Genomic DNA, 25,235 nt, shown 5'->3' with positions numbered 1-25,235 from the left:
AGGACTTAGATTTTTTTTTGTGCATCTAAATTCGCTCTCATTGTATACTTACACAGTCTTCTGTGGCTATATTGATATGAAAAGTTTCATATGGAGAGATACATAAAAGATAAGTAGAGAATTTATTTTAAAGCCCTGATTTTTTTATTATTTTATTTTTTTGGCTGCAGCTATCTGATATACATTTGTATTAACATTTAGGCCTCTTTTTATGTTTTGTTTCACAGGCAGCAGGAGCAATTCGTCCTTTAGTTTCTACTGTTATTGCCTCTGGTGAAGATGGCTGTTTAGACCACTCATTGGAACGTGCCAGGTACAGAGCAAGTGAAATGCCTCAGGCTTTCTTATTTGATATAATCTATCAAGCATACCAACAGGTAAGACTTTGAGTTTTCTTATAGGACTGTTTGCCTTTAGTGTGTAAAAACAAACAAACAAACAAAAAACCTCTCACAAATAGGCATTTATTTCAGATCACATCAAATTGGACATCTTATTTCTCTGTGATATTTTGATGACAGTGCTTTATCGTACTCATCTATTCAAATATTTCTGGTATCAAACTGCCAAATACAAGGTGTGTGGGGGTGAGGGTCTAAACTATTGGAAACTATTGATTTGCTTTGAATTTTATTATATATTAAATAGATTATTTATATGAGTGGGCTAACGTGCTTAAAATTATGTATGTATTCTATATGTGTAGTTGATAGAGTATCAAACAGAGTTCTGCATACACAGTGTAGTAATGGCATTATATAATAATATGAGATCTAGGCTGTTTTAAAACACTTGGATAATATTACCTTGATACATCTAGAGAAATGTTTAAAGTGTTTCATATTGCATGTGTTATAATAAATGATCATATTGTACAAACTTTGATTACTGGCTGAAAATAATATTTTACATAGTGTGTTGTAATTATTTTTTTTTCTAATACATCATGTTAACTTCATCTTGATTTAAGAAAAACAAAAACTGTGGGTAGTATAATAAACCCTGACTTTTTGCCTTTATCCCTCTTGAAGATTGCTTTCATTTGCCCCACCCTGCATTCACAGTTTACTGGAAACACTCCAGGCTTTCGTCTCGGCATTCTACTTCCTTTTCATTCATCACCTTGTGGAAATTGCCTGTCCTCCAGGTATCTTCTAGATTGACTGAAAGCAGAGCATTTCTTCATTTGTCACTTGGAAAGAATTATTTTTCACTCCACTAATGCTGACAGTCATCAGTCTTTCATTTCTAGAGTAAACAAGACAAAATTACTGATAGTGCATAGCTTTGAAGTCACCAACAACAGAACAAATGCGTGGACAGGCAATGAAGAGTACTTTGAAATGTTGGCAAAAATTCCATATCGTACCCTTTATGCATGATACCTGAAGCTATTCCTAGGTGCTGAAGATGAAGGGTTGTCCAAGATGAAGAACTACTGAAGTGATTGTACTAGCTCCAGCCATTTTACTTCTGATGGTAGGCAGGTGGAACTTCTTGATGTATACAGCTGATATGTCAAAATGAAAGTCTATAGCTTGAATGTAGTGGGCATGCCTGTGATAAAGGCAGTGTATACATGCATGGAACACATCTCAAGAGACAACAGCTACTGTTGGTTATGCAATCATTTCTTTCTTGTTGGTGTGTATCTGTTTTGGCAAATTGCATGTTTATGTGTTTTCTCAAAAACAAAACAAAACCCCTCTATTTTTTCCTACTGTGTTTGCTCCTATTTTGCAGATACAGAAGAGCTGGCAAATACATAAAAAATTTTTTTGCCCCTTATTGCCTTGCTCAAAAGGCAACTATATTTGCAATCCCTATGTTCCTCTGAATAGTGTTGTCTTCTCACATATGCATTCCATCAGTTTTCTTTTTTATATCCCTGCTCTTTCAAGAACAAGCCACCAAAGTTGTTAGCAAACAATCAAGGCTATGATTCCTTGTCCCCAGTTCCCTTTGCATTGGCTAAATTCTGGTCATTTAAATGCTCTGTGCCTTGGAGCTCTGAGAAGGATAACACTTCGCTAAATCTCTCAACTCATATTGTTTGCTAATTATTTATGTTTCAATAGTGCCTAGCTGTCCAAGTCAAGGATTAAGACCCTATTGTTCTGGGAACTGTACAAACAAATAAAAAAAGATAGATAATCACTGTCCTGAAGAATTTAGTAACGCTACTGTAGGGCAGATTTTTGTAGGAATAGGTGCAGCTTACGGTACTTCATAGATGCCCATCATTGGTCCCCACAACATGGTAAAGTAGGTAAGTATCCTTGTACAGAAGAACAAAGATAAAAATTATATTGTTATTCATGTTGGAAGACACAGTGCTGGGAGTTGAACAATTCAGTTCAGCTGACTTGGCTTGTGATTATGATCCCATTTCTGTGTGGTTTATGCAGTTGTGACCTTTATGCAACAACAGTGGGGGGGAAAACAGCAGTCAAACATGCATTCCTTAGAAAGAAGTAGCCCATTTGAAATTTGCTTCAAATAACATTGCATTGAGGGTAATGTGGAATACTGCTCTTAAACTCTTTCATTTTAATGCATCATCTGATGTGAATAGGTAGAGAGTTAACTTGCAGATTTGTTCTTTTCCATAACTGTAAGATCTCTGGGTATCTTAACCACGAAGTTACACCTTTCAATTAAATATCAGTTCTCTTATTCTTACAAGCTACACATGAACAGCCCTTTTTTGTTTTTCTTGCCTGGCACAGGTTTGAGCAGAGCTGGCTAGTTTTCTCATTTACTTTTGTATGCTCTTTTTCTTTCTCAAATTGAAAAGCATTTCTTCAGAAACCTTTTTCTATTTCTTGCGTGATTAAAAAAGGACAATGGTAGTTTGGGCAACAATACATGCCTTGTACATAAAATTATTGAAGTAGATATAAACAATGTCAGATTGATTTGCAATATTTTCTTAAAATATATGTATATTACAGTGAATCCCTTTGCCAGTGGTGCCAAAAATCAATGTATCTGAGGACATCCAGACAGATAATTTGCATACGTTTCTTTGTGTTGCATCTTAGGTTTTATGCTGGATCTCAGCATAGTTTTCTCTCTTATATCTTGTCTGTGGCCTTAAAACATATATTTTCCAAACAGGTATTTTGTGTTCAGGTCCTAAGGTAAATCTGGCCATGTTAAGAATTTTGTTGTCATAAAGAGTAACTTCTCAGCTTATAGTAGTGCTGTTGGAACGTTTTAACTTTTCCAAAAATTGCATGTACTTCCATTGTCCTTTAATGACTGAGAGGAATGTAAAACATACATTCCTCATTGATCTCATATCTGATATTTAAGTGGTGCACTAAAAACATTTAAAGGCAGTATTGAAATTAAGCAGAACCCACAATAGAGAGTAGAGCTAAAATGGTGTCTTGATCTTAAAAGGCCTTATTACTCTGGCTTTTGTGTCATTAGATAGAGTACTTAGAATAAATTGTTGTGGTTTAATGTGGCAGGCAGCCATTTATTTACTCCCCTCCAGTGAGGTGGGGGATAGAATCAAACTGGGGAAAAAAGGTAAAACTCTTAGGTTGAGATGAAGACAGTTTAATAGAACAAAAAAGGAAGGGATTATAATAATAATCTATATAGAAAACAAGTGATGCACAATGCAGTTGCACACCACCTGTCAACTAATGCACAGCCTGTCCCTGAGCAGCAGCCAACTCCCCCAGTTTTAGTGTTCAGCATGACAGCACATGGCCTGGAACATGCCTTTGGTCACCTGTGCTGGCTGTGTCCCCTCCCAGCCTCTTGTGCACCCCCAACTTACTTGCTTGCAGGGCAGCATGAAAAGCTGAAAGTCCTTGACTTGCTGTAAGCACTGCTCAGTAACAACTAAAGCATGGGTGTGTTACCAACGCCATTTTTCTCCTAAATCCAACACACGGCAATATGCCAGCCGCTATGAAGAAAACGATATCTCTGCTGAAACCAGGGCATAAATGAATAGGTGTGTTATAAATGAAGTCTCAAATCAATCTGAATTTAGTAATATTTATAAAAGGAATATTTATAAAAGGTATAAAAGGCTAGTAAACAGCGTTGGGTGTGCGGGGAGTCTACGCTCCACCAACATACACACACGAACATCAAACATTCTAAATATACAGAACATTGCTTTTACATACTAAACCCGAGCATGCCTATACAATCAGAAAAGGTAACAAACAATCCTGTAAGTTCCATGACTTACAATGTCCAAAAACAGTCTCCATTTTCCATTCCTTTTGAACAATGTCTTGCTTTAAGTTGTCAAGCAACTCGGCCTTCGGGTCTTATGTATCCCATTCTTCCCGGATCAAAGAAAAGCATATCCATCTCCTTTTCAAGGCAAATAGGCCTGGGTCAAAACGCATGTCCAGGTCAGCAGGGTGGGCCAATGGTGTAGCAGAAGGATCAGTAAAAGAACCCGCAGCTCCCTCACTATCTGGCAAACCACATGTTTCTGACTGGGGTCCCACATGGCTCTTTAAGGCCTCAGAGATTGCTCGCCAGGTGCCGAGCAATCCCACTGCAACCTTGTCATTTTTAGTTGCAGAGTCCCACACCTTGACTTCAATTTGGTCCCATGTTTCAGGATCATAAACTGTCCAATTGTTAATAAGGAGAATAAGCTGTAAGGTTACCTGGACAGTCTTTGTTTCCAAGGACGTATGATTCCCCATAATGCGCTGCTGCTTACCAGCGAGGGGCAGCTGTGTGCGCGGGTCCGCTTCTCTCAGCTTGAGCTTCTTCCCAGCTCCGGTGGTGCGCATGTTTCCAGTGACTTTCGGTACCAGCTTCTCTGAGCAGTTTGCTGAGTTTGGCCGAACCCATCTTCATGAGGCGATCAATGTGTCTGTTCCCATCCTGATCTCCGTTCTGCTAGCCTGTTCCTTTTCATTCCTTCTTTCTGCTTCTTTATTGATGACGTAACTTCATCACATCATGTTGCCTTCTTTTTTATCTTGAGGACAGGCTCCCCTCTTATACCCTTCTCCCCACAGCAGTTCCTTTCAAAACAGCTTTTCATTGGTCAAATAACTTTGCAAATAACAACAACGGCAAACACCCAGAAACTTCCATGCCTTAACGGCTGGAGAACAAGAAACCGAGACTGCATGGAGTCTCCTGAATCACCCTTCTTTGTTCCCTCTAAACTCTTTTATATTCCTGATGGCCTCATCGTTAAGAGTCTGATGTTATCTCAACCACGGGGCTTTCCTACCCCCATGGCCACACTCCCACATCTCCCCCCCCTTCTTTATTAATATCAACCATTTTCTCGACAATAATTACCACTCCATATATAACAACATGAAGTGGATGTCCATGCACACACACAAACTATATATATAAATCACAAGATGCGTTTGAACAATGAGGTAAACTTATCTTCACAACAAAATACACTTAATAAGAGATGTCTGCCTCTTTAAATATATATATATATATATTAAGGCTAAGAAACAATACATTACAGGTTAAAATCTACTTAAAATCTACTTGTCTTTCCTACTTTTTGACATCTGTTAAAAATAGTGATGATAGCGATGATAACATTTTCAACATCTTTCTACTACAAATACAAAATTGTTCTGACCCATAGCATCGATTTGTGATTGAATGGCATCAGGCAAAGGTTTACATATCCTTTTTTTCCTCTAGTGAATATTAAGCTGTTCAGCCCAGCCACAACTTTGATGCTTTGGCATAAATGAAGTTTAATGTATATTGAATGTTTTAAAAGTTCGGGTGCCTTGTAGGTTTAGGTATCTTTAGCCTTAGGAGGGACGTGAACAGTGTTGCCTGTTTTATTGTTGTTTTAAGGCTTCCAGTGTTGGACTGAAGTGTCCAAATCCTGCCTCATTTGCATTTTGACCCTTTAGTCCTTTTTCTGAGTCTGACCCTTACTCCCAAAGTTACCAAGGTTTTAGTCAACAATTTGTCCGCTACTGTTCATTTAATTGCCTGTTGCTTCTGGCAATGTTAATTTGACAGACATCGATTTCTTTAACAAAGAACTAACCCACAGGAAAATCCCCAAATCAGTCTAGACATTTCGCCTCGAAGGACTTGCCTGACCTATGCCAAAATATTACTAAACTGCTACAGCTGACTCCACTTCCCCTGCTACAGAGGATACTAAAATGTTTCACACATGTTTGAAGAAGAATCCCAGTAATGTGCCCTTTCAAAAAGCACTTCAGAAGTTTACAAAATCCACATGGAATACACTCCCTATTATTTACATACAGAAAAGACAATACTTTGAGCAAATACTTCTACAATGGGCCTAACAATAGCCAACTTCCTTTCTTACTCTGAAAAAACTCTTCCTTAAATGTTCTCAGGCGGTTGGTAGACAGGAAAAAAATTCGGATCTCATGACTTTAAAAAAGTCTTCCTTTTCTTCTGCTGAGGATCTGGTTGCACATTTTGCAGAATCTCTCTTCTTCCCATCTCAACCTCATCTGGGGACATCTTGTAATGATTTTTTGGGAGTGGAAGAACATCTGCCTCCCAGAATTTAGCATCAAAGTATTTGCACGATTCTCCCTGACACACTATTATTTTGTGTCTTGTCATTACTATGCTATATATAGCAGCTCTCTCCTATGCAGGCAGATGCTGGAGCCTCCCATAAGCAAATGTGATTGCTTATTAACCAAAAATTGGCTACAAACAGACATACTAACGTAGTGCAGTCCCCCAAAATACTAGCCTCTGCCTAGTTTCTACAGATTAGATAGATCCCCTAAGGTTTGTCTCTTTCTTCTGGGTATTTGTAAGGTACCTCACAGGCAACAGAGAAGCATCTCTAAATATGCTGAAGTTTAGCCCCCACCCCCTTTAATGGATATTCCTGCTTCCTGTAGTTTTTTTTTTTTTTTTTTTTTCAGTTTCATTGTTCTGATCAGCTAAATATAAACTTCCAGAACCTACAAAAGGTCTACTATCAACAGATTAATAAAAATGCAATACAAACACCAAAAAATATGGTACAGCTTTTGTGGTAAATTATCCCAGATACAGAAGATCTACCTGTAAAATAGCGTACAAAAGATTGTTATAAAGCTATCACTATATTTAAATAGTAATCAGACTTTGCAGTGTCATCCATATTTGACGAATTCCTGCCTAATAGCCTTCTAAAATGTCCCGCCTCTTCTTCAACTGTGTGTAGTTCTTCCCATGCCTTTAACTTCACCACACTGGTTGAAATGGTGAGGAATTCTATCCCATCCATGGCATAATCTGACACTGCATCATACTATCCTCCCTAGGCTTTTGGTTTACATCTCCAACACAGAAGCTGTTGAGGATTTTCTACATACCACTCTCCTGCTTCCATTTTCAATTGTTTCTCTGCCAGATCAGGAAAGGCAAAGTTTTTTTTTTTGTTTTGTTTTGTTTTGTTTTGTTTCTTTTGTTTTGTCTTGTTTTGTTTTGTTTTTGTTTTTTAATTGTTCCTCCTACCTTCCTTTCTTTGGTAAATACATTTAAAATACGTAATGATTTGCTAAGTACTTCAGCCATTCTGTATTGTCACTAATGTGACATGACATAACAAGATGTTTTGTATAAAAGACAATAGATCTCTGTGCATTCCACAATACATGTATGTCATAATGAGGTATCAGAGAAACCAGTCTCAGCCTACTCTGATTAAAGAAAAAAAGTAGTCTACCTGACTTCCTGATACTCTAATTCCTTATAAGATACTGCTCCAGGGGAACGCTTGACTTCTAGTAAGTGAAGTTTCACCCCCACACCCTCCTCCCAGGCTTACAGGATCATACTTTGCATTTGCTCCAATTTAATATAAAAGGGTGAACAGAAATATGAAACTACCTTAAGCAAAAATGAACAAGTCTGTTCTAAGGAATTCATCCTTTATTTGCTGTCTTCGGAAATTGTGGATCTTCAGTTAGCATTTAAACTTTTCTGATTTTTCTAGGGGCTGATAAAAATAGGAGGAAAAAAGTGTTTCCAAGATCAGGAATTAATTTCTTATTTTAAAAAACAGTAATATTTATTGGCTGTATTTGTCTCAGGTAGGTTAGAATAGAAGCAAGTAATGAGATCTGTGACTGTACAACCTTTCCATAGGTTTCACTAGTCGTAAGAGATTTGCATTTTTGATTTAAAATAGTTTAGCTAATTCACTGCTAATATTTACAGAAGCCTATTGGTACAGTTCATTGCATTTTGCATGAAACGAATTCATGAATATATCAGAACTAGGACCAATGGTATAACAACAGGTTTTTCCCCTTACCACATTTACATGGCCATTTACCCAATGTCACCTAGAAAAAAAATGGTTAAAGTAAAGCCTCATATTCCTGCCTATGAGATACAACACACATTTTAAATAAAGTTCTCACTCCTCTTGCAGTTGTGTCTGTCACTTGCCCACCTTGTGGCAAGTATTTATCATACCAGATAAAACCTGTACTTAAACTGAAGAGCACATAAGAAGTGCTGTATTTTATAAGGATATGAGGTAAGGAAGCATATATGTGTTATGTGAAATGGTAATACTCAGAGGCATGTAAGGAGGCCTGCAGAATTCATCTGTTTTTCTCTTCAGAGTGATTCCAATGCCCAAGTCTAAAGTCCTATTACAAAGTGGGGGCATCAGAATACTTCACTGTACCAGAAGTGAAGTATTATAAACAGCTGTTTTCCCATGCATCATATAACCAACGGAACAAAGATATGCCACAGAAAGCGGTAGGCAGCATTAAATATAGGACTAAATGCCCTAATCTGCCAAAACTTACCTCACACCTGTTATATATGGAGTGGTAATTATTGTCGAGAAAATGGTTGATATTAATAAAGAAGGGGGGGGAGATGTGGGAGTGTGGCCATGGGGGTAGGAAAGCCCCGTGGTTGAGATAACATCAGACTCTTAACGATGAGGCCATCAGGAATATAAAAGAGTTTAGAGGGAACAAAGAAGGGTGATTCAGGAGACTCCATGCAGTCTCGGTTTCTTGTTCTCCAGCCGTTAAGGCATGGAAGTTTCTGGGTGTTTGCCGTTGTTGTTATTTGCAAAGTTATTTGACCAATGAAAAGCTGTTTTGAAAGGAACTGCTGTGGGGAGAAGGGTATAAGAGGGGAGCCTGTCCTCAAGATAAAAAAGAAGGCAACATGATGTGATGAAGTTACGTCATCAATAAAGAAGCAGAAAGAAGGAATGAAAAGGAACAGGCTAGCAGAACGGAGATCAGGATGGGAACAGACACATTGATCGCCTCATGAAGATGGGTTCGGCCAAACTCAGCAAACTGCTCAGAGAAGCTGGTACCGAAAGTCACTGGAAACATGCGCACCACCGGAGCTGGGAAGAAGCTCAAGCTGAGAGAAGCGGACCCGCGCACACAGCTGCCCCTCGCTGGTAAGCAGCAGCGCATTATGGGGAATCATACGTCCTTGGAAACAAAGACTGTCCAGGTAACCTTACAGCTTATTCTCCTTATTAACAATTGGACAGTTTATGATCCTGAAACATGGGACCAAATTGAAGTCAAGGTGTGGGACTCTGCAACTAAAAATGACAAGGTTGCAGTGGGATTGCTCGGCACCTGGCGAGCAATCTCTGAGGCCTTAAAGAGCCATGTGGGACCCCAGTCAGAAACATGTGGTTTGCCAGATAGTGAGGGAGCTGCGGGTTCTTTTACTGATCCTTCTGCTACACCATTGGCCCCCCGCACCGCTACTGCCATCGCAGGCCTTTGCTTTTATGCCCCCTGGTGACATGGACGTGCCATTGGCCTTGAAAAGGAGATGGATATGCTTTTCTTTGATCCGGGAAGAATGGGATACATAAGACCCGAAGGCCGAGTTGCTTGACAACTTAAAGCAAGACATATTCTTCAAAAGGAATGGAAAATGGAGACTGTTATTTGTAATCAAGAAAAGGAATGGAAAATGGAGACTGTTTTTGGACATTGTAAGTCATGGAACTTACAGGATTGTTTGTTACCTTTTCTGATTGTATAGGCATGCTCGGGTTTAGTATGTAAAAGCAATGTTCTGTATATTTAGAATGTTTGATGTTCGTGTGTGTATGTTGGTGGAGCGTAGACTCCCCGCACACCCAACGCTGTTTACTAGCCTTTTATACCTTTTATAAATATTCCTTTTATAAATATTACTAAATTCAGATTGAGTTGAGACTTCATTTATAACAATTTTCTCCCAACCCCCCAGCTTTGATCACCCACATTGCTTAACTCTAATTTGTTTTTTAATTATATGGACAGGCCTTCTAAATACATACCCTATAGTATTGTATTGTTCTGTTCTTCCTAACTCTTCATTTCAGTTTGTTTCTATAAGTTTTCTTCCTTCTCATCAACTGCATTCTGAAATACTGAAGCACAAAGTGATACATGAAGTAGATGAGCTAGCTAAAATAAGCGATAGTAATCTACTACCTGTGAATTGTATGAGAACAATATTACAAGCATAAGCCCTTCTTCATATGGAGTCCTGAAGATAACATATTTGCATCTACCTATAAAATGAAATAGTAGTTTTAATATAATTGCTTACTGGGTTGGTCCTAGGCAACATACTTGGCTGAAGTAGCATGGATTATTTTAGCTTGTTAAAATTCCTACTCCAGTTCCTTTGATGGTATAATAATACAGGTTTTAATGAGCTATATAGTAATATCAAGATAGGGAGTATCTAAGTTTTTCATTGTGCTTGTAAAATAACAAAAGGAACCTTTCTGCTGATTTGTCCATGGATCATTAAGGTTCTAGATCCAATTGTTTGAGAAGAAAATATGTGTAGTTCCTAAATGATTAAAGATAACTTTTTTCTTTAATTTCTTTAATTTTTTAATCTCATTTCTCCTTACGTGAGAATTTTTGATATTGTTAACAGCTTCCTCTACTGTGTGGTCCATTTCTGCTTGGATTTTGTCTCTGGTTTTAGTCCCATTTGAAAAAAAGACTTTGAACTTCAGCAGAATCTGAGTTTTGTTCCAGTTAATTCTTGCTGAAAACTGGTACTTTTTTGGTTTTGATGCAAAATTATAATGCATTTAATTTGTAAAAATTTAGTTTTACAGAAAATTTTGATTTGCTTAAGTATATGTTGTCAGCCTCACCTAAATGAGCATTAGGTTGTAGTTCTGAGTATTTTTCCAAGATTTTATAGTTTTTCATCTGGCATATTCTTACCCCAACAGCTTGGTTGTAAAATTTATAGGATTGAGTATTTTTTTTTCCCTTTCCGTATGCTTAAAAACTACCCAATTTTACAGACTTATTTTCAGGTAAAATATATTTAATGAATTTTGTTCAGCAGGGCTCCTTTTGTTCTGTTTATTCAGAACCTGCAGCTAGATTGGTGGTCTGTTGAGAAAACTATGCTAGCTTAGATAGCTCTGTCCTTGATTAGTTCTTTGGCACAATAGTAGAGCCAGGATATTGTATGAATCCCCACCTTGCCCTAATTAATTTCCGCCACAAGAATGTTTGGAGAAATTCTAATGCCTTGCATAAGAAAAAAATAAAAGTTTTTTTTTGCTAATGGGATAATTACTTCCATTTTACTGCACTCCTCATCCTGTAGGATCTCAGAGCACTTTGTGAATTTACATATAAACTCTTGGAACTGTTTGATACAGCAGTGCAAAGCTACCACACCCTGTGTGAAATCAGGCATCTCTGTGGTAGTGAAGGATACAATTTGGTGGGGATATGTTAGGGAGATGTACTGCCATTATTACAGTTGGAAATTAGACTGCATTATGAGTGTTCTTGCACGTGTTACTGGATTTACCCTGATAGATGTAAGGTATCCACAAGGATAACCCGTTCAGCACAGACTCAGAAAGTCCTAAATACTGAGTGAGAATCACTGTATCCAGCTGACAGAAGACCACCCATCTAAATTGTGGTGTACTCCGTATTTTGAGAGAGCTAAGAAAAACATGAGGTAGTGATGCTAGAGATTTTCATTTCAGTTACCTACAGTTTAGTGCATGCAAAGGAAAAGAAAAAGACCGCTTATGATCTTGCATAATTTCAAGAGGTGATCCTCTACGTAAGTTCCAAGCGTGAATAATGTCTGTTAAAAAAGAAAATTACAAAATGAAACATTCACTTTAGCTTAGCCTGAGTGGGACTCACATTGGCTTCTAAGCCTGATCAAATTGTGTTGTTGATGGCTTGATTTTAGAGGTTGGTGTATGTAGAAATCTCCTTACTTCAAGGTAGTGAATCATAATATTTTTACATTTTCTTTCGAACAACCTAAGTAATCTGTAGCTTTCTACATTGAGAGAAAGTTTTTCATTTGGTCTTTGTCTTGTTCATATAGCTCTTCAAGTATTTTTTACAATTTAAGGGATATTTTTTAAGTGTAAGCAATGAATCCTAATACGCTATTTTGACTACTACTGTTGCTACACAGAATATTAACATTATTTCTTTCTTCTTGCTATTGTAAGTGGAACATGACCTTTTAAAAAGCTGAAATTGCATATGTGGTCTTAAATTCCATGTTCAGCTGGTTGCTCAAAATGACTTCTGTGTCCTTTTCTGATACCAGAAAAGTCAATACTGCCTCATAGCTACTCTGGACCTTGTTTTATGAGGTCAATCTGATTAATAACTAGCTCTTAGTTGCATGAGGTATTTCTTCCTCATGTTAGTATCTACTGTTCATTCTCACCTACTTTGTATTCTCACTTTTGTTTTGCTACTTTGTGTGGGCTTTGTTGCAGTGACATTGGGAATATATCCACTGGTGTGGCACAAAGAAAGGTTGAGGTTTGAGTTTTGGTGATTTGTTATTGTTTCATGATTGTATGTCAGTGTGGGGACTTTACCAACAATGAATTTGTCCCAGCTGTCAATCATATGCACGCAATGCATGCCTAAGAGTACTGGCTGCTGTCACAGCAAATAATGTGCTTTAGCTAGTGCTCTTTTATGTGTCTTTCACCTTGATTCCACTGGAAGGGAAATGACTTTAAGCACTCCAGCTGCACTGTTGGGTGCATTCTGTATGGATCTAAGTACAGAGACAGGAAATTCTTGCACCAAAAAGAACCCCTCTTGCGCACTAAACCGGTAATGTACCTACTCTCGCCTGTGGTTATGGGTACCCTTGTTTCCTTGGTAAAGCACCTCTAGTTATTCTGTATTATTTATTTATTTATTTTAATAGCGAGGTTGCACTTTTCTCTGGAAGGATTCAATTATGAATTACTCAGGGTCTGTAGGCATTAGGGCCTCCATCTAGTCAACAAAAGAACTAGGGATTTTCAAAATAATATTACTCATGTTTTTATGATTTGGGGGTAAAGTTGAGACCATGTACTTTTTCTCTATAGAATGATTGGTTTGTTTGGACTTCCATGTGTGCCTACTACTACTACCTAGCAGCTAGTTGTGTACAGTTAATAGCAATCATCAATCCCAATAGAGAGAGATTACAAACTGCCTTCAAAGAGGACTAATAAGAAGAAATGGCAGAACTGGCTTTACTTGGGAGCTGATACTCCCACTTATAGCAGCAGTTTGCAATATGGCCGCAGGTTGCAGGTGATGGCAGTGTGGGCTGCATTCATTGACCTGGGAAGTTTATTCCAGAAAAAAGCAGAAAAAAAATACTATTACATGAAAGTGTAATATTTTTAACCCTTGTCTCTGATTTTAATAAAAATTGACAGAGGTGTAGTTTTTGGAACTATGGTTTTTGAAAAATCAGTGAGTGTGAGGAGGATGTAAACCAACTTCACTGATAGGAACCTAAATTAGAGCCTTTGACTCCATGGCTGGAATGTGAAGCCAGCTGTTATGTTCTGTTTTTTTTTTTTTTTTTTTTTTGTCACAAACCTTTTAGCATACGGGATCTGGGAACCAATCAATGCTTTTTGAATACTTGTTCAATGTTTTTGAACTGGTGTTCAGTGGACTTAGAAGCAAATTGAGTACTGAAATGTTGCAATGGGTGGTATTCAGGAGATCTAAAGGTAGAGTGCAGCAAATCGTGGTGTGTTTTGATAGGGTACTTGTGGTTACTGCAGTGAGAGGCATTGGGATATAGGTTGCAGATCTGCAGAAAAACAAGCTTGCGTAATTCTGTTATGGAGTTAATTACGGTATCTTTATTCTTGTCACTGTGAACCACTACTGCATCTGGATGTGTGTAGCAGCAATTTTAATAATTAACTTCAGTAGAAAATGTTTCAGTGATGAGTTTGTTTGAACTCACATTTATCTCACTTTTTTTCTCGTTCACCTGTTTCATCCTTCTGTTTGCTGCTTCCATTACTTCTCATTTTGTTGTTGTGAACTCTACATGTATATGTAGACTGAATATATGCATATGTAGGCTGAATGCTTGCAGCAGATCCACAGCTACAGCTGTCTTAAATTCAGCACTTTCTGGTAGTGAACATGGCAAAAAATAAAAATAAAAAAAATTCCTTAAATATATGATGATAAAAAAGACATTTAAATTCAGCAAGTGTGTCTACTTCTTATTCAACTTAGTAAAACATTCTTGTTGCTGCATAATAGTCTGTTTATGATGTACTCTGGCACTTCAGCAGTGGAAACTTTTGAGTGGAAAGGAACTGGAAAAAATCATAAAGATCTGCTATTGTTAATTAGTTATGCATTTTAATGCAAGTCTTCTGATATTGTTGTAGAATGGGTTTGCATGGAAAAGTAAAACTGGGGTGCTAACCATTGGTAACAAGGGAAAAAGTACTAAAGATGACACAGAAATTACTTAGAGAAGTAAGACCAATTCTATACAGGCTTTAAAAGTACATATGTAAAGGAGCAAATGTGAAGACTTTCTTTCAATTAATATGTAAAGATTATTCTTTTTGTTCCCTTATTTTGTAAGCATAGCAACTCAGGAATGATGAAACACTAAGAAAATGACAATAAGAAAATTTGTATTGGATCTGTGTTAGTTTTGCTTTTATCAGATCCAGGTAATCAGACCAGGTAATGAGATTCCTAGTATCTGTCCAAAGTCTTTTATCAATTAAAAACGAAGTATCATTTATGTTAAGAGTTAAGTCATTTTTGTTGTTAAATACTACTACTTTAATACTTCAAGCAGTTGAAATGGGATATTGGAAAAAAGTTAGCTTATGGACGTTTGGGAAGTCCCATGAGATGCTGTCTATATTGCTGCTCTTTTCTCTAAGCCTTTGTTCTATGCCAACCACAGGATAGCTTGCTTCTTAGGAAGTAATACTGTTTATCAAAATATTTTGGAACTAGTTTGGGGGGTGGAAGAAGAAAAATTGGTGTAATGCTAAAATCTGGATCTCACTCCATCCATAGTACTTCATTCAAACATCCAGTCTTGGAAAACAAGCAAAAAAAAACCAAAAACCCACAAAAAAGACAAAAATACAATCCCCCAAACTACCTATTAGAATGTCTTTGAATATTCAACAGATCAAAAGCATTTTTAAATAACGTATTTCCTTCTGTGTCATTTAAAGAGCTAAACAAATCTTTTTTTTTTTTTTTTTTCCCTTTTGTGGATATGTTTTGTGCCAATATTTCCAGCTGTTTCCACCATTTCAAATCTGTGGTCTGAAGCTTAAACTATGTCTATTGTTTCACAGAGCTGTGTGAGCATGACAAGGATGGTTAACTGCACTGTGTCAAACTTTGTTAAAAAGTTTTTCAGTCAAAAAGAGAGTTTAGAAATAGTAAGATTTTGAAAGAGATGGTTGTAATGTAAATTAACTCTGAATGTACAATGAAATAAATATAGAAGACTTAGGATAGGATACTAATTTTTACATGCCTGGGTCAGTAAGAATTTTCCTCTATTCCTCTGTTCTACCATTTTTTATTATAGGCACTCCCTGACAATGCTTGAATTCAGTAACAGAATTTCTTAGAGCAGTGCAGAAGCTTTCACATTGTACATCTTAAATACAGATTTAAATTTCATGTATGAAGCTGTTTAGTTTGTGAATAATATATAAACTAAGCTGGTCTTGAGCTGATGCTTCCATTTCATTGTTCTCTGACATGAGTATATTAGACGTGCAGGAGAGTACACTGTGACAATATGTTTAGGTTTAAACAATTACAGATAATTAGAGTGGTAAATGTCATGATGTACAAGTGTTAGTGAAATATGTTTTTAATTATTACTTTGCTTTGTGTCATATTTCTGCCCTTGAAGTCAGCAATACCCTCAAGATGCTTTATCCCATTTATGGAACTGCTCCACTCCCTACTAATTATGTATAATTAATACCTTGCTAAAAAGTTGGAATTGCTTAGTCTTGTCCTAATATAATTTGTTACACATATATTTAAAGTATAGCTTAAATTTAATTAACACTAAATTATTTCAGAGAGAAAATTTTCTGAAACTCTCTTCAATTCTGAGGCAAAAGAAAAATAAATGCTTTTCAATCTGTATGTTGTACACTTTAGTAGATAATATTTTGCATACTACCATACAATTTTCTTTTAAAAACAAACAAGCAAACAAAAAACAACAACAAAAAAAAAAAACATTTTGGTAATAAATATTAGGAATCTGAAGTTAATGGGTAATTTGTCTGTGGACTTCTGTATGCAAGAGAACACTCTGTTTTACCTATTTTGGAGCTTGCATTCCCTATTCCTTTACATTTTATGTTGACCTTTTTTATTTCTTGAATAGAAAGAATAGAAATCATTTCTGCATTATTTAAAAATATTCCAAAATGTCTTCTTACCTTTTTTTTTTCTTTTTTTTTTTTTTTTGGTACTCAAATCTCTTAAAAACTGGTGTAGAGAACAGTTAAATAACTTTTATTTCTAAGTGGAATTTAGTAAATGATCCTCTTTTGATTGCAGTCATGATAGTTATCTAAACTGACAGAAATTACTAAATATAAAAGTGACAACTGTTTTTTCTAAGACACCTCTGTATATTAGTAATATAATTCAGGTGTATAATGCTAATTATTTCCTTGAAATTCACTGATGCATTATAAAACAAGAGTAGAAACAAAAAAAAATCCATTCTGCTTTTTAATGAAAATTCTTGAGCAAATGAAGATTCTTGAGCAAATAAACAAGGTGAGTTGTCTTTCAGCACTCTTCTTTGGATCTTCCTTAACCCACTTCAGCATTCTTGACAATCTTGAATGCTGGAGGACACTGAATTATTGAGCACATTTGGACTGCCACATTCTATTCTAAACACTGGAATTGTTTTGATATGTGGTTAAATTCACACACTTGAAGGGTTATTTCAGCTCTTGTAAAGGAAAGCCTGTGCATTGCATTTAATTGTTGGTCTTTCTGGAGTCAACCAGCATGTTGTTTGAGGTTGCTGAAGCTGACAACAGCCTGCTTTTTTATTAGTGTGTTTTACCAAGGGCTTGCTAAGGAAACTGAACAGATTTGGAATAAGAGGGAAGGACTTAGTGTAATTTTTAGTTAAAAGATAAGAAAGAAGATAGAGTACATCTGTTTTCATAGACAGAAATCACCAGTATAGTTTTGTGAAAATGTGCTGGGATCTGTGTATTTTGTTTATAAATAATTTGGAACAGGAAGTGGTGATACCCATTTTTCCTAGGTAGTAGAGATGCGAAGAGTTGAAAACTAAGAAGAGTTATGGACCGTACATTGAAAAGGAAATATAAGATTGATAGGCAAATGTAGATAAGGTTGTATACACAGAGAGGGGTAATTGTCATACAGTTCATGAAATGGTTATGGAAGGAATGGAAACTGGCAGGAGAACCATTATCATAGAATCACAGAATGGCTCAGGTTGGGTCCCTTCCTGCTTCTACCACAGGAGTGTTGTATTAGAGCTGGGATTGTTTTACAGAAGGGCAAAAGCATTGTGAAGTTGTGAAATAGCTTCCACACAAGGAGTGAACATCAAACTCTCTATCCATGGAAAGGCATAACTGACAAGAGATGTGATGGAGCACTTTGGAGGGCAGGGAAGGTGGTTTGGCACTTCGTGTTCTGCCAAAACAACAGAGCATGAGATGAAAAGAGATGAAACAAAGCAAAGAACAGACGTCTTGTATTGCAGTGTGTGGCTTAAAGTATGGTGTTTCCTGATGCAGGTGCTAAAAGCATGCTGCTGTTCAAAGATAATTGGGTAAATTCAGGATTTGTTTAACTCACTGAGGACTGTTAAGGAAGTTGCTTCTGGTTCAACATATCCCTCAGGAACTTTTTTTTTTTTAGTTTAGGAATTTCCTAAGCCAAGGTAATAGATTTATATGAGGCCAACAAATTATACTGTAAAAGTAACAAGATAGGATTGTCTTATTTCTGTATGGTGGTGAGCCTCTATTAGATGCTGGATACTGCCTGGGCTAGGTAGCCTGTGACAAATACATCCATTCTTGTGGAAGTCCATCTTAAACAGTCTTTCATCTTAAATTGGTCCTTGTTTTATGTACTTCATGTTTCTCGATGGACTGATAATTTAACAATATGAAAGTAGATTAGAACTTGATTTATCTTAATCAGTCCAAAGTGTCTTGAAGTAGTCATCTCAGCTAAGCCCACGGATCCTGCTTTTGATACTGTTTTGGCTTCAGAGAGATTCTGCTCCCCACTGAGTTTTCCAGTAATAAAAGTCATATAATCACTAACTATAGGAAGCTGAACTGACTGGGGTGTGTGTGTGTTTTAAGAGAACAATGACTTTTCTAGGTGGCTAAGGAGTGGAGAAATTTGTGTTTTGGAAAGCTAATGGAGCAGTTGTTTTGTGTGAAGATAACTGTAGAAAAATACAGAAGAGAACATGTAAAGAATATGGAGGTTCTTGGGTACTATAGTGCTTTTTTGATCTTAGAAAAAAAACAAAAAAAAACAAAACACAACAGACTTGGCATTTGAAGAAAATCCCATCCTTATTTAGCTTTTGTACTTGTTTTTATACCTCAAAGTACCTTGTTCTTATACCTCACTACAAGGTTGATGATTTCTTTTGTTGAGGCCTCAACTCCATCAAGTTTTTATACATGTAACATTGATTTAGCCAATTATATAAAGGTATAGCAAGATATTTGCAGCACCTGGTTAAATTATTTTGTGGTTATAAAGTGTTTATGTAATTCTGTAGTGCTTGGCTGAATATCTAGAATTAGGCATAAGCTTGGAAAGGTTTTATTTCTAATCCATCCTAAACATAGCACACGTTACTGTGATCTGGACTATTAAAATGCAAGGTCTAATTACCAAAAGAAAACATTTTATTACTTAAAAGTATGATTTTATTAAGACTAATGAAGACATTCTTTTTTAATTTCAACAGTGTACAGACCATGACCTGGATTACGGAACTGAATGTTTGCATCTGGCTCTGAAATACTGTAAAACAAATGCGAAACTTGTTGAAGGAACAGCTGACCTCTGGAAGGTAAATACAGTAATAATTTCTATTTTGTTATACATCTGTTTATATTACAAAAATTGACACTTCAGCAAAATTTAATATAACCGTAAAAGTTCAAATGTGTTTTAAAGTCTAATAGTTAGGCTGTCTCTTCCAAATTTTCAGAATTATGGAAATATGCAAATGTTAGATAAAAATTAAGAGGCCAACTTTCTTTGTGTAAATACTCAAAGAAATAAAATTTATACCTTCAGGAGCTTGAGAAAGTAAAGGTTCTTCCCACACCACCCACTGATCATCATTCTTCATGCGGATCAGCAGTAGCCCTTATGTCTTGAAGTAGGAAAATCATTGAAAAAGATCAGAGCGTGGGTTAAGGTTCTCAACTTTTGCAGCATTCATATTGCTAGACAAGATAATAAGAAAGATAACAGGGTCTATGATAATAGTAGCTACTTTTTGGGAAGCTATTTTCAAATAGAAGTAGGGAGCTTAGTCTGAAATTTAATTTAAATTGAGAGAGTAACTGATTTGGTAATGGCTGTGGTATTAATATTCGCTTAAATCCATCATTGCGGTTGGAGACCATGTCACAAGTGTAAATTGCTAAAAGCATGGGTTAAGTTTCTGATAACTCTTCTGCATGTTTACTTGGATTTCAGAAAGCAAAATGCAAAATGAAGGACATTTATCCTGAACTCTAATACTGTATTCTGGCTTCTGGAAAGAAAAACAGCCAGCTTTACATTTACAAAAAAACCTCTATTGCTTTACTTAGTCCTCTGACCTTGAGTTGTCTTATGTTACTGCCTCTACCATTACCTATTAGGTGAATTTGGTTGGGTTGTTTTACTTCTTTAACCTCCCATTGTCTCTTTAGTCATAAAATAATCACCACACATGCTAAGTTACACTGCAATTCAATGGAAAAAATAAGTATTAGTAGGTATTAATATTATTAAAATTTCTGGTCCTTGTCAATAACATATTATTTGTTCATGTTAATTACCATATCTCCTAACACTGTTTTCGTATAACATAGGCTTCCAGTATTTGCTAAAATTCCAACAAATACTGCATATTTTATAGTTAAGGTTGTGCTAACTTTGAAATTCCTACTAAAATTCCTACTAAATTCATTTTGGTTTTGGATTATTATGAGCAGTTTTGAGCTCATTGTTATAGACAGACTTGAACAGATGTTAAATGAGATAATAGTCTGAGAATCTGTTAAAACTATATATGTATATCTATAAAACTAAGAATATTCTTTTATGAAATTAGCTTTCACCTGCTTCCTCTAAATCCTTTGCCTTTTTTCATCTACTTTTTCTATGAAGGCATCACATTTTCTCTGATGACAAATACCATTCTAGCAACACTTCTAGAACAGTTCATTACACTCAGTAAGACTGGAAATTTTAGATCTCATCAAACAAGCTTTTAAATTTTTTGTTAACATCATTGTCTGATAATCTATTTGTTCCTAACAACTGACAAAACAGGTATGTATTCAGGTGCCAAGTGACATGTCCCTGCTGTTTTAAAATATTTTGCTTCATTGTTTTGGATTGTGGAACATTATTCTTTCTCAGTAGCTGTTGTGTCATGCAATTTTTAAGTGTTCCCTTTTTTTGTATTCATAAGTTGAAGGATCTGGAAGCAGCTCAAATCACTCCATCTGTCTCTGACAGTGAATTTCCTCCAATGGGACATGATTTCTAATAATATGACAATAAATCTTACACAGAAAAGTAATTTCCTGAATCTGCAGTTCAAATTTCCTGTGCAATTTAGCAGCAAAATTTAGTTATGCATTGGTTGCATACAATACTTCTTTCAGTATCTTTTTAGGGAGATAATCTTTCAGAAACAGATTATTGTCTGCTTTCCTATTTGGTCTTCTAAGAGACATATTGTGTTATGCATATTTGTATTAAATTTTTGGAGGGTTTTTATATTACTTTTTGGAGGGTTGCATTGTTTTTGTTGCAAAATATTGTGCTTACCTGAAAGGTGACAAAATATACCTATAATGTTCAGTTTGTTCTTTACGTTTATTTAGTTCTTTGCTATCTTTAAGTTCTACTGGTGCCCAGCAGGTGAAATGTAGTGTTTTAACTTAGAATGACAAAATACTTCAGATTGAAAGAAACAGCTGGATGTCATCTGGTCCAACACGGTACTAAAAATGGGGCCAGGTTAGTTAGATTAGGCAGCGTAAGGCTTTGTCCAGATGGGTTTTGAATTAATGCAAGGACGGAACTTCCACATAGTCTCTAGAACAATTCCAATGCTTATCCACCCTTTTAAGATACACTTTTTTTTTATTATTATTTTTTTTTAATATAAGATCTGATCAGCATTTCCCTTTCTGCCTCTTGCACTGGGAAAGGATGAGAGGGAAGCAGCAAAAGGCTACAAGAAAAGTCTAATTTACTCTTCTCTATAACCAGTAATGTGACCTGTTCTCACCCTTAATCTTCTATTATTCAGGCTGAAAAAAACAAGTTCTTCACACCATCTTAGCACTCCTGTGCTCGGACTCATTTCTAGTTTGCCAATTTGCCAGTGCTTTATACTGGAGAGAAATGGGAACAGTACTCAGGTGTGTTCTCAAAAGTGCCGAGTACAGGGGAATAATCACTTTATAGACTTGCTGTCTCCTTTTTTACAGCCCAGTTGGTTGGACTCCTCAGCAAGGCTCCACACAGTTATCCGGGAAGTTTGTTAGCTGGTGATGTGATGGAGAATATCATGGAAAGGAGTTCCAGCCAGAAAAGACGAAATATTGTGGATCAGTTGAAAGAGTCTCAGTGTTGACAGTAGTGTGCAGTGCATGGCAGTAGTAACAGCACCTATTTATGTGCAAATACTGTGCTGCGGGTAGTGCAGAAAAACTAATCTGCTGTACAAAGTATGAATAACGGTACTGGTGCCATATAATCAAAGTACCTATACCTACTTACATCCTATTCCGTATCTTTTGTAGCTAAGGGTCAGCGATGCCTTGTATAGCTTGTCAGGGCATTCAAAGTCAAGGGCATAAAAATGATGAGGTCTGCGAAACAGTAAATTGCTTCAGCAGCAAATTGATGTATAAGTTTAGAAGCTACAGAGGAATATAGCTCCTTTCTGCTTGACTAGCACCCTGGTATTGGTTCTCGCTGTACCATAGTGTTTAGCCGTTCTGTACCAGAACCCCTGTACCAGCTCCCTGGCAGGTGACAGGGAGCAGTACCATTAAAGAAGGCAACACTTCTGCTCTGTTTGTCAGTTTAATGAAGTGCAGAAGATGGCTAATTTTCTTAGCGCTTCCCTGTGAAATTGTTAGGAGCTGTTGCTATTTGTTACCTTTCAGAAGCAGGATTTTCTTTCCTTAGGTGTCACAATAATGTGATTTGTAATATGTGGTTGTTTTTTTTTTTTCTATGAAGTTTTTTGATGCTAAGATACATAATATTATATATACCAAGAATTGATGTAGTCCCAATGGCTTCAGTCGTTCCTGAAATGATGGCACTCTGGTAGAACTGTTAGAATCACAGAATGGCTGAGGTTGCAAGGGACCCCTGGAGGTCATCTGGTCCAGCCCCCTTGCTCAAGCAGGGCCACCCAGAGCAAGTTGCCCAGGACCACGTCCAGGTGGCTTTTGGAAAATCTGCAAGGAGAGACACTCCACAATGTCTCTGGAGAGCCTGTGCCAGTGCTCAGTTACCTCACAGGAAAGAAGGGCTTCCTGATGTCCAGAAGAAAACTCCTGCGTTGCAGTTGGTGCCCAATGCCTCTTGTCCTGGCACTGAGCACCAGTCTGCTTCCATCTTCTCTGCACCCTCCCTTCAGATGTTTATACCCACTGATAAAGTCCTCCCAGCGCTCCTTTTTTCCTTGGTGAACAGTCCCAGATCTCATCCTCTCTTCATGGAAGTGCTCCAGTCTCTTGATCATCTTGTTGCCCTCTGCTGGACTCTTTCCAGTATGTCTGTGTCTCTCTTGTACCGGGGGGCCCAGAACTGGGCCCAGTTCTCTTGGTGCAGCATCACCAACGCTGAATAGAGGGGAAGGATCACTTCCCTTGACCTGCTGGCCATATTTTGCCTAATGCAGCCAAGAATACCATTAGCCTTCTTAGCAGCAAGGGCACATTGCTGACTCATGCGGACTAGCATCTACTAATGGTGCATAAAAAATAGTATTCCAAGTCACTTATAGTTCAAGGTAGTTTGTTTATTTTCTGTAAGAAATTACAAAATTAAAATTTTTTTTTAGTGACCACAACCAAGCAGGAACAGTTTGATGTATTTAGTGTTATAATATTTATAAGTTGCATTATAAATGTAGTTACATAATTGTAACTATGTATAACATATTTAGGATTGGGATGTCCAAAAAGGAAAAAGAATGACACCATCAGCACAATGATTTCAGTTTGTCTGTACTTGACACCTATTGAAACAAAATGCCCTTAAATATTCTGGGCAATATCGACTTAAATCAGGTATGAAATCATGTAATAGAATGTAATTGTTGGAGCCGTGTGTGTGTAAAATGCAGATAAAAATATCATTGTAACAACACTTTAAAAAGATCAATATACACATATATGTTGATTGTGTAAAAATCATCACCATTTCTAGAAAGATTATTTTCTAATCCTACAAAAATATCCCATACAAGGCAGATCTGTTTGATACCTTAGCATAACAGAAGGAAATACATCATTAAACTAAAATGCAGCAAATTTTGTATGTGTGATCATACCTTTACTATCTTTGTTTGGTAAAGAATTATGTATTGCATTTAAAATACTGTTTTGTAATCCCAAAATGGGATTTTTTGTTTGAGTTTGAGGAAAACTTTTAAACATTAAGAGAGAACAGCTTTGGGGAATTTTTAAACATCTACCTGGCTAGTCAAAAGCTGCAGCCTGACTATTGAAAGTGAAGGTGATGCTGCAAAACAAAACTACAAAATCCCTAAATCAACAAAACAAAAAAAAAACTTGGCCAACAATTTTGAGCTTTTTTCCTAATATAGCAGATATTGATGGATTCCATATAACATAATAGCTTTACTAGATAGATACAGTATAGTTTGTTTATAATACAGAAAAGTAGAGAGATGTTTAATAATTGAGACTATTCTGCCTTTGGGGAATAAGCGGCTGATGCTTAATATTCTTCAATAGCAAGGTATTTGTGTTGATTTAATATGTGACACAGCAATATTCTGGAATAATGTTCAATAATGTTCAAAAGTCTTGGAACACTGGATGCTGAAGAGGACCAATGAAAATTAATGTTATCACAAATAATGTAAAATCTGAGTAATTAGAAGTTTGAATGAATTTGACTGTGAGTTGAGTCAACAAAATAAGGGGTACACTGCGGAAGTGTTTATCAAAGAGTTAACGGACTAATGTAATTAATGTCAACCAACTTTACTTATTTGTGAAATTTATTCCAAACCTGTCTTACAAGATCATAGTGTTGGCCTCATAAAGATGGTAGTGCTAATGTAATGCTCAGTTGGCAAAGTTCGACTTGTTGCTACATGGTGTCTTAATTAAAAATAGGATGACTGTAATTGTTCTAGTCATTAAATAGATTTAAAATTGGATAACTGAAACATTTCAAAAGATAATTCTTACCATGTGCATTTCTGCATTAGCTGCTATAGTCTCTGTTTAACATAGGTCTGATACACTTCTACTGATAAAGCTTGGAGAGGACACACAGTTTGAAGGAGATAGAAGTAAAAAGATAATTGATCAGAAGTAAACTAAAGCAAAAGATATGTTTTCATTGCAGCCAAATATCAAGAGGTATGACTAAAAGCAA

At 36.5% G+C, this 25,235-nt stretch overlaps 1 protein-coding gene across 5 annotated transcripts in view; it reads left to right on the top strand.

The window, feature by feature from the left end:
* Positions 1–25,235, top strand: part of CRPPA (CDP-L-ribitol pyrophosphorylase A) — a 127,121-nt gene that overhangs the window by 26,778 nt on the left and 75,108 nt on the right. For all 5 annotated transcript variants that reach the window (XR_004252888.1, XM_032180998.1, XM_032180999.1 and 2 more), the window contains exons 3-4: positions 228–377; positions 19,315–19,419. Coding sequence is in view for 4 of the 5 variants with exons in the window: in XM_032180998.1 (XP_032036889.1) it covers positions 228–377; positions 19,315–19,419 (255 nt within the window). In the remaining variant the exon portion in view is untranslated. The remainder of the gene's footprint in view (positions 1–227; positions 378–19,314; positions 19,420–25,235) is intronic.

Source organism: Aythya fuligula, chromosome 2 (genome assembly GCF_009819795.1).
Source record: "Aythya fuligula isolate bAytFul2 chromosome 2, bAytFul2.pri, whole genome shotgun sequence".
Lineage (NCBI taxonomy): Eukaryota > Metazoa > Chordata > Aves > Anseriformes > Anatidae > Aythya > Aythya fuligula.
The sequence above is the reverse complement of the archived record's forward strand: the minus strand, read 5'-3'. Positions and strand labels throughout refer to the sequence as shown.